At 41.0% G+C, this 15,081-nt stretch overlaps 1 protein-coding gene across 7 annotated transcripts in view; it reads right to left on the bottom strand.

The window, feature by feature from the left end:
• The window catches only part of DCAF6 (DDB1 and CUL4 associated factor 6), a 600,095-nt gene that overhangs the window by 311,232 nt on the left and 273,782 nt on the right, over positions 1 to 15,081 (bottom strand). For 3 of the 7 annotated variants that reach the window (XM_069756618.1, XM_069756619.1, XM_069756621.1), the window contains one exon: positions 13,111 to 13,167. The exons of the other annotated variants lie outside the window; for them this stretch is intronic. In XM_069756618.1, coding sequence (XP_069612719.1) covers positions 13,111 to 13,167 — 57 coding nt within the window. The remainder of the gene's footprint in view (positions 1 to 13,110; positions 13,168 to 15,081) is intronic. 7 annotated transcript variants of the gene reach the window in all.

Here is a 15,081-nt window from a genome sequence, read left to right as displayed (position 1 = left end):
TAATGTAGAACCGTAAAAATAAAAAATCATATTTTTTCACAAAAATTAACTTTCCGCCCCCAATTTTTTATTTTCCCAAGGGTAAGAGAAGAAATTGGACCCAAAGAGTGGTTGTACAATTTGTCGTGAGTACGCTGATAACCCATATGTGGGGGTAAACCACTGTTTGGGCGGATGGGAAAGCTCCGAAGGGAAGGAGCGCTGTTTGACTTTTCAATGCAAAATTGACAGGAATTGAGATGGGACGCCATGTTGCATTTGGAGAGCCACTGATGTGCCTAAACATTGAAAACCCCACAAGTGACACCATTTTGGAAAGTAGATCCCCTAAGGAACTTATCTAGAGGTGTGGTGAGCACTTTGACCCACCAAGTGCTTCACAGAAGTTTATAATGCAGAGCCGTAAAAATAAAACAAAAATTTTTTCCCACAAAAATTATTTTTTTTAGCCCCCAGTTTTGTATTTTCCCGAGAGTAACAGGAGAAAGTGGACCCCAAAATTTGTTGCCCAATTTGTCCTGAGTGCGATGATACACCATATGTGGGGGGAACCACTGTTTGGGCGCATGGGAGGGTTCGGAAGGGAAGGAGTGCCATTTGAATGCAGACTTAGATGGAATGGTCTGCAGGTGTCACATTGCGTTTGCAGAGCCCCTAATGTATCTAAACAGTAGAAACCCCCCACAAGTGACACCATTTTGGAAAGTAGACCCCCTAAGGAACTCATCTAGATGTGTTGTAAGGTACCCGTGAGCGCCGCCGATCGCGCTGGACGTACTATCCCGTCCATGGTCATGGGGGCCCACCCCACCTCGACGGGATAGTACGTCCCATGTCAGAAAGGGGTTAACCCTTATAACGTCATAACTAAAAAAATTATGTTTCCAAAATTGTGCTGATGTTTAGTAGATATGTGGGAAATGTTATTTATTAACTACACTGCTCAAAAAATAAAGGGAACACTAAAATCCTACATCCTAGATATCACTGAATGAAATATTTAGTTGTAAATCGTCATTCATTACATAGTGGAATGTGTTGAGAACAATAAAATCTAAAACTGATCAACATAAATCACAACTAATATCCCACGGAGGTCTGGAGTTGGAATGATGCTCAAAATCAAAGTGAAAAATGAAGTTACAAGCTGATCCAACTTCAGTGGAAATGCCTCAAGACAAGGAAATTATGCTCAGTAGTGTTTGTGGCCTCCACTTGCCTGTATGATCTCCCTACAATGCCTGGGCATGGTCCTGATGAGGCGGTGGATGGTCTCCTGAGGGATATCCTCCCAGACCTGGACTAAAGCATCCACCAACTCCTGGACAGTCTGTGGTGCAACGTGACGTTGGTGGATGGTGCAAGACATGATGTCCCAGATGTGTTCAATCGGATTCAGGTCTGGGGAATGGGCGGGCCAGTCCATAGCTTCAATGCCTTCATCTTGCAGGAACTGCTGACACTCTCCAGCCACATGAGGTCTCGGATTGTCCTGCTTTAGGAGGAACCCAGGGCCAACCGCACCAGCATATGGTCTCACAAGGAGTCTGTGGATCTCATCTCGGTGCCTAATGGCAGTCAGGCTACTTCTGGCGAGCACATGGAGGGCTGTGCAGCCCTCCAAAGAAATGCCATCCCACACCATTACTGACCCACTGCCAAAACGGTCATGCTGAAGGATGTTGCAGGCAGCAACATCCTTCCGTGGAAATCACTGAAATGTGATTCAGATGTCACAGTTACATAAGCTGAAAAAAGACCAAGCAGTAGGCAGCAACTAACTAACGATTTTCAACAAGAAAAAAAATGCAAAGTACTACATCTGGGCAATAAAAATGAAAAAAGCATATACAGAATGGGAGAAACAGGGCTAAGCAACAGCACATGTGAAAAAGATTTGGGTATACTAATAGATCATAAACTGAACATGAGTCAACAGTGTGATACAGCAGCAAAAAGGGCAAATACAATTCTGGGATGTATTAACAGAAGTATACAGTCTAAATCACGCGAAGTCGTTATTGCCCTCTACTCATCTCTGGTCACCACTTATGGGCAAGAAATTTAAAAAAAAAAAAAACATCAACAAACTGGAGCAAGATCAGAGAAGAGCGACCAGAATGGTGACTGGTCTGCAAACCAAGTACTATGAGGAACGGTTACAGGATTTGGGAATGTTTAGCTTGCAAAAAAGAAAACGGAGAGGAGACTTAGTAGCTGTCTACAAATATCTCACGGGTTGTCACATTGTAGAAGGATCATCTTTATTCTCATTTGCACAAGGAAAGACTAGAAGCAATGGGATGAAACTGAATGGGAGGAGACACAGATTAGATATTAGAAAAACTTTTTGACATTGAGGGTGATCAATGAGTGGTACAGGCTGCCATGAGAGGTGGCGAGTTTTCCTTCCACGGAAGTCTTCAAACAGAGGCTGGACAGACATCTGTCTGGGATGATTTAGTGAATCCTGCTTTGAGCAGGGGGCTGGACTAGATGACCCAGGAGGTCCCTTCAAACTCTACCATTCTATGATTCTATGAAGTTCAGCCTTTCTCCAATTGTACATTTCGTCACTAATTTAACTATAACCTGTAAGGTTATGTGTATTGAGGAAATCATCCAGCCCTTTTTAAAAGCTGTTCTAGTGTCAGCCATTACTAGCTCTTATTGTCGGGCATTCCATAGTCTGAATGCTCTAACTGCAAAGAACACTTTCTATTTAGCTGCCGGAATCGCCTTTCTTCCACCCGTAATGAGTGCCCCCTAGTCCTCAGTATGGTCTTTGGACGGAATAATTCACGTGCCAGTTCTTTGTTCTGACCACATATTTTTACATGTAAATGAGATCTCCTCCGAGGAGTCTTTTTTTTGTAAGCTAATCAAGCCACACTTTTCCAATCTTTTATCACATGAGAGGCCTTCCATCCCTTGTAATAATCTAGTTGCCAGAACTGATTCTAACTTCTGAATATTTCGCCCTCAATGAAAGTATCCCTATAACGAGGCAGACAGAGGCACTTTGGACTCTCTCATAGCAGTCGTCCAGTTTTGAGCACTTCTGAAAAGAAGAAGACAGCTGACCAGAGGCAAGAAGGAGTCTAGAGTAACTCTGCTGCCTCATTATAGTGAATAGTTCACTCATATGTTTAATCCCAATGTAAGTGCCCAGCGTAGAGCACAGAATAAGCGTTATGTAAAATGTTCCCAATAAAAGTTTCAACTTAATACACAAAAAAATCAAGTTCCCACTCAAGTTAGTCATTTGTAAACGGAAATAATAGGTGGCCTTTCCATGTTACTGGTAGCACAAAAGCTCTGGAAGGGACATGCTCCCCTCAAAAGAAATTAAGCAAAATCTAAAGGTCCCAAATCCAAATGCTCCTCTTCCTTGAGCCCTGTATGCCTAAACCACATTTAGTGCCTACATGTTTGGCATTTCTGTAGCGATGAGAGCCCAGAGTGCTTGTCCAGAAGCATGGGCAGGGCACAATGTATGAGCACTTCAAAGTACTGGGAACTACAACGGCAAATTTGCAATTTTCACTCAGTAACGTCCACTGTTGCTTCTTTCTGGAAGACACCAGCAGAGTCAAATTCGTCACTACACCTGTAGAAAAATTTCCACAGCTGTGTAGTTTCAAAGTGGGGTCATTTATTCTTCTGGGATTTTGGGGCTCTAATATATACATACACACAAGTCCGCAAACTATTCTAGGAAAATCTGTGCCTCCAGGAGGCAAATGGTGCTCTGTCTCTCACAAGTCTAACCATATGGCTAAGCAATACTGTACAGCCATATATGGGGTATTGCCACAATCAGCAGATATTGTGGGACAAAATTTAGTGCCATTTTTTAGCAATTTCCCGTTTCAAAAACATGAAATCTGGTGCTAAAATAAGTTTTAGTGGTAAAAATGTAATTATTTTTTCTTCACCGCCAAATGGTATAAAACTGTGACACACTTATTGTTTCAATATGATCACTGTACCCTTAGATGAATTTTTTGAAAGTTGTAGTTTTTAAAATGGGGTCACTTATGGGGAAGGGGTGGGGCTCTTTTAACATGACACAGCACTCGATAAACAACCCAGCAAAACCTACACTATAAAATGGCACTCCTTCCGTTCTGAGATTTTCACTGTGCTTTAAAAGTAGTTCCTGATTACATGTAAGGTACTGGCTTACTCAGGAGTAACTTCACATGTAAAGCGCCATGGAATAAATGGCGCTATAATAATTAATAATAATAATAACAACTCAACAAACTATGTGGTTGATTTTTTTTCCTATTAGCCCTTATAAAAATTAAGAATTTGGGGATAAAACATGCTTTCTTCACCACCAAGTGGTATAAAATTTTGTGAAGCACATGTGTCAACATGCTCACTGCACCCCTAGATGAATTCATTGGTGAGTGTAGTTTGTAAAGTGGTTTCACTTATCGGGGGGGTCTGCTCTGCTAGCATGTCAGCGGCTATGTCAATATGACATGGGATGCGGAAACTACTCCAGCAAAATCTGAACTCAAATATGGTTCTCCATCCCTTCTGGTCTTTGCAGTGTTCCTCAAAAGTAGTTTTCAAGTACATGTTGCGTGTCATGAGAAATTGTTTAACAAATTGTACCGTTTGTTTTCATCTACTTCCCCTTTTGAAGATTAAAAACTTGTCGAGGTGAGGAGACTTAAAGCCGCAATACTCCTCTCGGAAATATGCAAATTGTCTCCTCAAAGAGGAAGAGGACTAGAACTCTAGTGCCACCTACTGGAAGTAGCAATCCTAACAGTCAATGTCGACCCTTTAACGAGTCTTGTCACATGACTTATGATCAAAGCCAAAATGAGTTCCTCGAGGGCTGCAGTTTACAAAATAAGGAAACATGTCAGGGGCTCTTCTAGTGTGGCACAGCATCTGCTATGTATTCGAGCCAAAATGGAGCTCCACAAAAAAATTCAAATAGCGCTCTTTCCCTTCCGAGCCTTGCAGTGTGCAGTTTTCCCCCACATATGGGGTACCGTTGTACTCGGGAGAAATCGCACAATAAAGTTTGGGGTCCATTTTTTCATGTTACCCTTGTGAAAATGAAAAATTTGGGGCTAAAGCAACATTTTTGTGGGGAAAATGTTTTTCATTTTCACAACTGAACGTTATAAAATTCTGAGAAGCACCTGTGGGTTCAAGGTGCTCCTCACACCTTTAGATAAATTATTTGAGGGGTATAGTATCCAAAATGGAACCCCTTGTGTGGGGGTTTCCACTGTTTCCACAAATCAGGGACTCTGGAAACGCGACTTGCTCTCTGCTATCTATTCCAGCCAATTTTGCGCACAAAAAGTCAAATGTTTCTCCTTTCCTTCTGGGCCCTGCCATGTATCCAAACAGAAGTTTTCCACCAAATACGGGGTATTGCTGTAATGAGGAGAATTTGCACAGCTAATTGTATGGTACATTTTCTCCCGTTACCCTTGTGAAAATGAAAAATTTGTGGCAAAAGCAATTTTAATTTTTTTTATTTTAACTTTAATTTTTATGGGAAAAATTTAATTTTTATTTTTTCCATCCCAGTTACTTTAATTCCTGTTAGACACCCAAGGGTTATAAACGTCTTGAATGTGGTTTTGAGCACTTTAAGTGGTGTAGTTTTTAAAATGGTGTCACTTTGGGGTATTTTCTGTCAAATTCAATTGACATGCGATGTGGTCTCTAAAAAATTGGTTTTGTAAATTTGTTGGACCTCAGTCCAGAGCCTCTCTCTCATGATCCCAATGGCAGGGGATCACAAAAGGACAAGCACAAAAGCAAAACAAGCTCTAGGGTGATGGAACCTGAGCTGACCGCGATACTGAACCTAACACACAACTAGCTGTAGCCGGGGAACGTGCCTACGATGATTCTAGACGTCTCGCGCCAGCCGAAGAACTAACTTCTCCTATTAGAAGAAACACAGACCTCTCTTGCCTCCAGAGAAACACCCCACAGAAATAGCAGCCCCCCACATGTAATAACGGTGAAATGAGAGGAAAGCACATACGTAGTTATGAAAACAGATTCAGCAAAATGAGGCCCGCTAAAGCTAGATAGCAGAGGATACAAAAGTGAACTGCGCGGTCAGCGAAAAACCCTTCAAAAAAACATCCTGAAATTACTTGAACTCATGTGCCAACTCATGGAACATGAGGAGTAATTTCAGCCCACAAGAGCAACCAGCAACAAGAAATCACATATCTGCAAGCTGGACAAGACAAAAATAAAGCAAAACGTGGAACAGGAAAATCAAAACTTAGCTTGTCCTGAAGATTACAGAAGCAGGTAGCAGAGGTAAAAAGACACACTGATTACATTGATAGCCGGCGAGGAAATGACAAGAAAGCCAGGCTAAATAGGAAACTCCCATATCCTGATGGAACAGGTGGACACCAGAGACCGCAGAGAACACAAGTCACCCAGCACCACCAGTAACCACCAGAGGGAGCCCAAAAACAGAACTCACAACACCTCTCACCTAGCCAAATGAGTTCTCATGCTTCGCACTGAAGAGGGCCAACAGCCCGAAACACCGTGTCTTCGAACTGAGATTCTGATTTGGCTTTTATCCTAAGTCATACTGCAAGACTCGTTAAAGGGTTGATTGTGACTTGTAGGATCGCTACTTCCAACAGGTGGCGCTATAGAGTTCAAGTCCTGCTTTTCTCTTTAGAGGCAATTTGCACATTAGAAAAATGAAAAATTGTTGACAAACTTTTAGCCCTTCAAATCTTTTAACCCGTTAGTGACACAGCCAATTTTGTCCTTAATGACCAAGCCAATTATTTCAATTTTGACCACTGTCACTTTTTGAGGTTATAGCTCTGGAACGCTTTAACAGATCCCACTGATTCCGAGACTGTTTTTTATGACATATTGTACTTCATTGTACTTCTCGGCGCCGAGATCTTGATCTGCGCATGTGCCGCCTCCCGGCGGCCATTTTCCCAAAGTCCAGTGCCACACAGGAGTCAGGAAACCATGAAACAACTTGCAGGGGGCTCTGGCCTTTCACAAAATGTCGTCAGAGGCCTCCACAGCATCGGGGACACAGTGCAGCACAGCACCGCCACCGTGGACACAGCACCGCTGATAAGGTATATCCGCATTATAAGACGCACCCCCATTTTTGGGGGGAAAACGTGCATCTTATAATCCGAAAAATATGGTATCGCTAGTGAAAAATTCTCTGAATAAAAAAAGTAAACTATGTGCCCTCAATTTGCGCACTTGTGCTAACTTAGTATCCAATGTAGGTCTCTTGTGTGTAAATTAACATTTACTTTTTATCATCTATAGAAAATTTATACGCAGAAATGAAGCTTGAAATATGATTAGACAAAGCATTCCAGGCAAACTATTAGAAGCCATGCGCCACTGTAGCTACATTACAATTTATACATAATCTATTACATTTAGTACATCGAAATTTATAAGCAGCAGTTATGTTTTTTTAGATATGTTCCTCCTACACAATTTACATATATTGTAATTAAGTATTAATCACTTTTTATATTAATTACAAATAAGCCTATAAATTGATGGTTGTATAAAAAAATTAACTGCAGCTTTAATAATAATCCGTCAGCAGGTTTTGTTACGTAATCCGAGAGCATCAACATGTAGGAGTAGAGTCCTGATTTCAGTGACGAGCCTATTGTATTATTCAATACAATAAGTGTTTTATCAGCAGAACAACTGGCCTTGTTGTGTCTCTTAGGGTACCGTCACACTATAACATTTCGATCGCTACGACGGTACGATTCGTGACGTTCCAGCGATATCGTTACGATATCGCTGTGTCTGACACGCAGCAGCGATCAGGGATCCTGCTGAGAATCGTACGTCGTAGCAGATCGTTTAGAACTTTCTTTCATCGCTGGATCTCCCGCTGTCATCGCTAGATCGGTGTGTGTGACACCGATCTAGCGATCTAGCGATGCGATCCAGCGATGCGTTCGCTTGTAACCAGGGTAAACATCGGGTAACTAAGCGCAGGACCGCGCTTAGTTACCCGATGTTTACCCTGGTTACAAGCGTTAAACTAAAAAAAAAAAAAAACGCACATACTTACATTCTGGTGTCCGTCAGGTCCCTCGCAGTCTGCTTCCCGCACTGTGACTGCCGGCCGTAAAGTGAAAGCAGAGCACAGCGGCTGTGCTTTCACTTTCACTTTACGGCCGGCAGTCACTGAGTGCGGGAACCAGACTGCAAGGGACCTGACGGACACCAGAATGTAAGTATGTGCTGTTTGTTTATTTTTAGTTTAACGCTTGTAACCAGGGTAAACATCGGGTAACTAAGCGCGGTCCTGCGCTTAGTTACCCGATGTTTACCCTGGTTACCCAGGGACCTCGGCATCGTTGGTCGCTGGAGAGCTGTCTGTGTGACAGCTCCCCAGCGACCACACTACGATTTACCTACGATCACGGCCAGGTCATATCGCTGGTCGTGATCGTAGCTAAATCGTATAGTGTGACGGTACCCTTAGTCCAACCATGCCCTGAGCACTGATTAGCAGCCCTCTGTCACTAAACAATGTACACAGAAAGTGGTGGTGTGGAAGGATTATACACAGATAAATGAACTCTGATGTAACTGCAGCAGCGAAAACTGTGACTACTAACTGCTGCACCCAGTAAACTAAGTGATACGTCGCTGGAATCGGAGTCTCTGTCCCTACGTCATGCTGCTGCCAAAATAAGTGGCAAAAACCTGCTGACAGATTCCTATTAAAGAGGTTTTACCGTATTTCAAGAAAATCAATCATAAGGAGTAAATGGTATGAAATAAAGAAGTAAACTACAGTTGGGGCCAAAAATTTTGAGACAAACAGATTTTCGTTTTCTCAGTTTGCAGCTCAGTGATCTTGTGGTCAGATGTTTCTATGGTTACTGAAGTACAATTATAAGCATTTCATAAGGTTATACACTTTTATTGACAAATGCATCAAGCTTATACAAAGACTCAATGAGTACATGGTTGGCCCTTATTTTTCAAGACTTCTGCAAATCTCCTTGGCATGCTGGAGAACCCATTCTTTTCTGATCAGTGATTGGAGTTTATCACAATTTTTGTGTTTTTATTTGTACACCCCCTTTTTCAAGATTGACCACAGGTCCTAAATGGGATTGAGATCTGGGGAGTTTACATTGACACATCATTCTAATATTTTTTATTGTGCTTCAGTAAGTAACTATCCTAGCCCTCTGCAGTTCAATCCCTGTGCTTCCTGCAAATGTATTTTCTCTGATGAAGAAATCCTATACCAAAAAAGGTGTGAACAAACCAAAGTAACAAACGAAGTATGTTAAAATATTTTTATTGAGAATCAATTAAAATACCAAAAACACAAATTGTAAAAAGTATAAATCTATATAAAAAGTTAGCCATAAGATGGCGCCGACAGCAATATTCCAAGAAGTTTTTATGCATCAACGTAAATTGAAATGCAACCCACTCATAGAATGTGACAAAAACAAGGGTAAAAGGTAATTATTCAACTATGGTGACAAGAAGTCAGGTAAGTAAGTCACAAGACAAAAGTGGGAGAGAAGAAGGCTCATTTAGCCAAAACGTACGTAGGGACTCCTGACGCCACAGTACTTCACTGGTAAATATTCTATTTGTGTTTTTGGTATTACTTTTAATTGATTCTCAATAAAAATATTCTTTTAACATACTTCGCTTGTTATTTTGGTTTGTTCACACCTTTTTCTGGTATATGATTTCTATTTTGTGGTGTAAAAACCATCCTTTGCCCTTCATTTCCCACATTGGTGTTACACTTACCGTACATATTACACATGATGCTTTGTTTTGCTTATATTTCTCTGATGAAGGAACCCTTCATTCAAAAATGAATGTTTGGAAAAGAACAGATGAACGCTACCATGAGTTTTGTGTCATGGCAAAAAAGATGGCTTAATCCCAATTTTTCTCCCCAGATCTCAATACCATTTAGAACCGGTGGTCATTCCTCATATGGCGGGTGGTCAATCAAAAACACAGAAATTGTGATAAACTCCAAACATAATTAGGCAAGAATGGGCCGCCATCAGTCAGGCTTTAGTCCAGAAGCAGAAATCCAGCATGCTAGGGCAAATTGCAGAAGTCTTGAAAAATATGAGTCAACACTGTAAATATTAAGTCTTTACATAAACTTGAAATAAATTTCAATGAAAGTGTAGAAACTTATGTAATGCTTATACTTCTAATTCAGTAACCATAGAAACATCTGACTAAAAGATCTAAAAATACTTAAATAGCAAAATTTGTGAAAACAAAAATTTGTGTTAATCTCAAATTTTTGGCCACTACAGTATACTTAACTATTAAATCCTCCACTGGCTCCGAAGCTCCATTACTCAAGTGGTCTCTGCTGATCTCCGCTTACTTCTTCCATCGATGATATGGGGTCCATTTGCACATGACATACCGTATTTTTCAGACTATAAAACGCACTTTAATTTCTTCCAAAATTTTGGAGGAAAGTGGATGGGGCGTCTTATAGTTCTCATGTGCCTCACAGTGTGGCTGTGGATGGGGGGCAGCAGCAGCGGTGGAGCAGCGTGTCACAGGAGGCAGGAATTGCTGCTGCAGTTAACAAGTGTGCCCTCTGTTAAAGAAAATGAATATTCACTGCTCCCCACACCCATAGTCCCTCCCTCCTCTATGCATTGAAGCCAGCGCAGAGAGGTGGGAGGAACTTTCTGAGCTGAAAGCAGTAAATTTTCATTATCTTTAATAGCAGGCACACGTGATCGCCCAGCAGCAGCTGCAGAAAGCCGGCGGCTGCAGCTAACAGTGTGCCCACTGTTAAACATAATGAATATTCACTGCTCCCCACGCCCATAGTCCCAAGAGTGGGAAGCAGTGAATATTCTGGCAGCTGACCTCAGCATGTGAGGGCGCATGGCAGTAACGTCTTGCGCTGCTTACACGCTGAAATCAGCTTTTGGCATAACAACAAAACACAGCGCTGTGAGAGAGAGGATGGAGATGATGGTGGCCATGAACACCGGGATGGGGATGATGGTGACTATATATACCGGGATGGGGATGATGGTGGCCATGTATACTGGGATGGGGGATGATGGTGACCATATATACCAGGATGGGGATGATGATGGCCATGTATACCAAGAAGGGGATGATGGTGGCCATGCATACCAAGATGGGGATAGTGGCCATGTATACAAAAATGGGGATGGTGGCCAATAATACCAGAATGGGAGTGGTGGGCACCAGAATGGGGATGCTGGCCATGTATACCAGGATGGGGATGGGAGACCATGTATACCAGGATAGGGATAGGGGGCCATGAATACCATGATGGGGATAGGGGGCCATGTATACCAGGATGGGGATGAGAGGACCATGTACACCAGGACTGTGATCTTGGCCATGCATACTAGGATGGGGATAAGGGAACCAAGGCTGGAGAAGGGGGGCCATGTATACCATGATGGTGATGGTGGCCATGTATACCAAGGATGGGGATGAGGGCCAAGGATGCCAAGACGGGGATGGTAGCCATGTATACTAGGACAGGGGGGCATGTATACTAGGATGGGGATGGGGGGCAATGTATTCTAGGATGGGGAGCCATGTATACTAGGATGGGGATGGGGGAGCTATGTATACGAGGGTGGAGATAGGGGTGGGCACGTATACCAGGATGGGGGCCAAGGATGCCATGATGGGGGTCATGTATACCTGGATTGGGAGCCATATATACAAGGATAGGGGATATTAGTACATAATTGGGTGATATTACTCCTATAATACTGTCAGCAGCAGATTCCCCTCCGTAACAGTGTGTCATGACCACATTTTTTGCTTCACTTTTTTTACCTACTCTAAAACCTATGTGTGTCTTATGATTCAGTGAGTCTTATAGTCCAAAAAATACGGTACATTTCAAGGCTGGCAATTTTCATCAGTACTCAAGTGTGCATTGACAGCATGCTATAGCTACAGAAGTAAAAAAAGACCATGGAGACTTAAAGAGCAAGGAGCTGGAGTCACTGGATGACTAAATGAATAATCCTAGGTCACTTACATTTAAACCATTTAGTTTCAAAACCATTTAGAAAAAACCCTTTCTTTGATTTGAGAATGTCAACCTGGCCAAGTTATGATATAGTGGTTGTTCAGCTGAATAAAATGTGATTTCTATTTTTACATTTCTCCTTTCCAATGTGGAGATATTAGTTTGCAAAAGTTAGGTTATAATTTATGAGAAGCCTAACTGGAGGCTACCAGAGATTTGTCTCTGTAAGAAGGCAACAACATATAGGGGGAAAAAAAAGACATGGCTGTAATGATAGCCTGATCTGATCACAGATCTCATTGCAAAGTGATTACAAGAAGGGGAAGTAGAACAGAAAGGAGTGTGATTACTAACCAATCAGTTTTCATCTCAAAAGCAGTGACTAAACAAAGGGGATATAGTAAAAGTGACAGCACTGTGAAAGGAGAGCTGAAGCAGTGTTTGTAATGAGACAGAACTCAGCTCTGCTGTACTGCCCCTCCCCATACACTGAGTGCTGTGAGATGAAAGCTAAAGAAGTGGTTGTAATCAAACACGGATCTGCTCCATTTTCAGAACTTATAATCACTCGGCGGTGAAATCAGGGAGATCAGATTATCTGCCATTATTTGTCTGAAATAGGAAAAAGCCTTTTCTAAGCTATTGTGCGGGCATTTTTTTGGCCCCTTCAAGTTGCTGCAGACTTATGATTGGTCAATATCATACTGGGAAAGAAATGAATGCCCCCAAAGAAGAATAGCTCGTAAAGCTAAGCTTGGCTGTTCTTGAGTTATAACCTAAACTTTATAAGTTAATATCTCCAAACAGAAGAGAAACTTAAATAAATAAAATAGAAAATAGGGTACTATGTTTTATTCTGTTTCGCAGCCACTATAACATAATCAGGTGAAAGGTCTCCTTTAAGACAGAGCTCAATTCTCTAAAATATTCAGTAAAATAAGTTATTGTACAGCAGCCACCTATAAACTAATGCAGCACTCAGATAAAACCCACACTTATACAATACTGCAAGTTTTGTAGCCACGCACCCCGTCCTTCATCAAGTGACATGGATCCAAGGTTTTTGCTAATCATAGAAGTAGAATCTGAAACAAGAGTTACATTTCAGGCCACTTTAGAACACAGTTAAAAAATTGCCTTGAAAAAGGCCTTTTCTTATTCAGATTTTTTAAACAGGGTCATAAAATACGACTTCTCAAATACTGCATTTTTTTGTTCTCATCTTACTACAGTCCCTGCTTGGAATAAGTTTTCTAGTGGAGTTTGTAATTTGGTACAATTTTAAAACATGCAACTGTCTAAACGATTTGAAACTTTTAGTGCTGAAAAGTTAGAAAAAAATACCGTACTAAAGGACAAAAGGGGGGGGGGGTGGTATTTTTCACTTTCTGACAATCCATAAACTGCATGAGCCTTTTTTAAGAATTCGGTGCAAAAAGCATTAGCGAATATAACACAAAAAAAGAAAATTGACCTCAATAACTTGCGCGGGAAATCAGGGTCCATTTTGTCTTCTCAGTCCCCATTTTATGCTGTAAATCTATCACACAGAGCTTTTACACAGAAACCTTCCCCCTACACATTCCAAGTCCCTGAGATACTGTGTGTACTGTTTATTCTGTGTGCACTGTACTGATTCTCCAAGCTTGTTCATCACAACCCCTCTAATCTGGCCTTGCACATCAACTAGTTGGGCCTGTTGTACCCACACTCGCAAACGGTGAATCGGGCCTTACATATTTCATAGATAGATCATTTCATTTTTTTAACTATTAATCTCTTACCAACATCCACTTGTATGGATTTGTTACCATCTTTTCAGTTAGCCATTAAAAGGTATCAACCACTGAGGGCTCTCAATTCTAAATATTTTTCCAACATCCACTGCACATGTACGGCACAAGTCGGTAACAGGTGTATGACGCGGGCACAAGGGGTAGGCCGACCCATATTTGGCCCAACCCGTAAACGGCAGATAAACAGCTGAAGGTGGAGCAGAGCTTTGCCAGCAACTGTTAAATGACACCGTCAAACACTGACAGTGCCATTAACAGCACAGTGGCATGAGGGCACATCATTCTACGCATCCACTTGATGCAATTGTAGGGTGCTGATGAGTTGTTATGAGAGTCGGGAATCTGTTTAAGACCTCCGTATCTACCATTAAGGAGCCTATGGCAGGGCTGCAAAAGAGGCAATGATTTTAACTTATTGCAGCAATACTGTACTAATGCTATGTTTAGTACAAGTGATCAAACCATTACAGGTTCAAGTCTCCTAAGAAGACTAATAAATATATTAAATATATTAAAAGGAATAATTAAAAATAATATAAAAAATACACATGTTGCATCGCCATGTGCATGATAGTCCAATCAAAATATAATTTTACTCCGTAAAAAAAAAAATTTTTTTAGCTTCCTGGTTCCTACAAAAATTTCTTTAAGTAGTGATCAAAATGTCATATCTACTCTGAAATAGTATCAATAAAAGATTTTTTGCACCGCATTTTCCACTACAGTATTTGTTAAAATGAAAGGTTTCATTCAAAAGATAAAATGTGTTCTGCAAAAAACAAGCCCTAATGCATCTATGTGAACAGAAAAATAAAAAAGTTATGGCTTTTTTTTTTTTTTTTAAGAAGGAGAGGAAAAAAACAAAAATGCAAAAATAAAATCATGTTATGTATTCCAAACTGGTACAAATAAAAACATCAAATGTTTCCGCAAAAAAAAAGACCTCACACAGATCGTTCAGCAGAAAAATCAAAAAGTTATAGCTCACAGGATATGGCAATGCAATGAATACTTTTTTTGTAAAACGTTGTTTTAGAATGCAAAAAAGGCAAATTATGAAAATAATTTAAAACCCTGGTATCGCCGACATTGTACTGACCTGAAGAATAAAGTCGTTATATCACGTTTACTGCACAGTGAACAGAACAGAATGGTGTAAAAAAAAAAAAAGACAGTTCTTGACTTGTTCTTTGTTTTTTCTGT

Source organism: Ranitomeya imitator, chromosome 3 (genome assembly GCF_032444005.1).
Source record: "Ranitomeya imitator isolate aRanImi1 chromosome 3, aRanImi1.pri, whole genome shotgun sequence".
NCBI classification, from domain to species: Eukaryota; Metazoa; Chordata; class Amphibia; order Anura; family Dendrobatidae; genus Ranitomeya; species Ranitomeya imitator.
The sequence above is the reverse complement of the archived record's forward strand: the minus strand, read 5'-3'. Positions and strand labels throughout refer to the sequence as shown.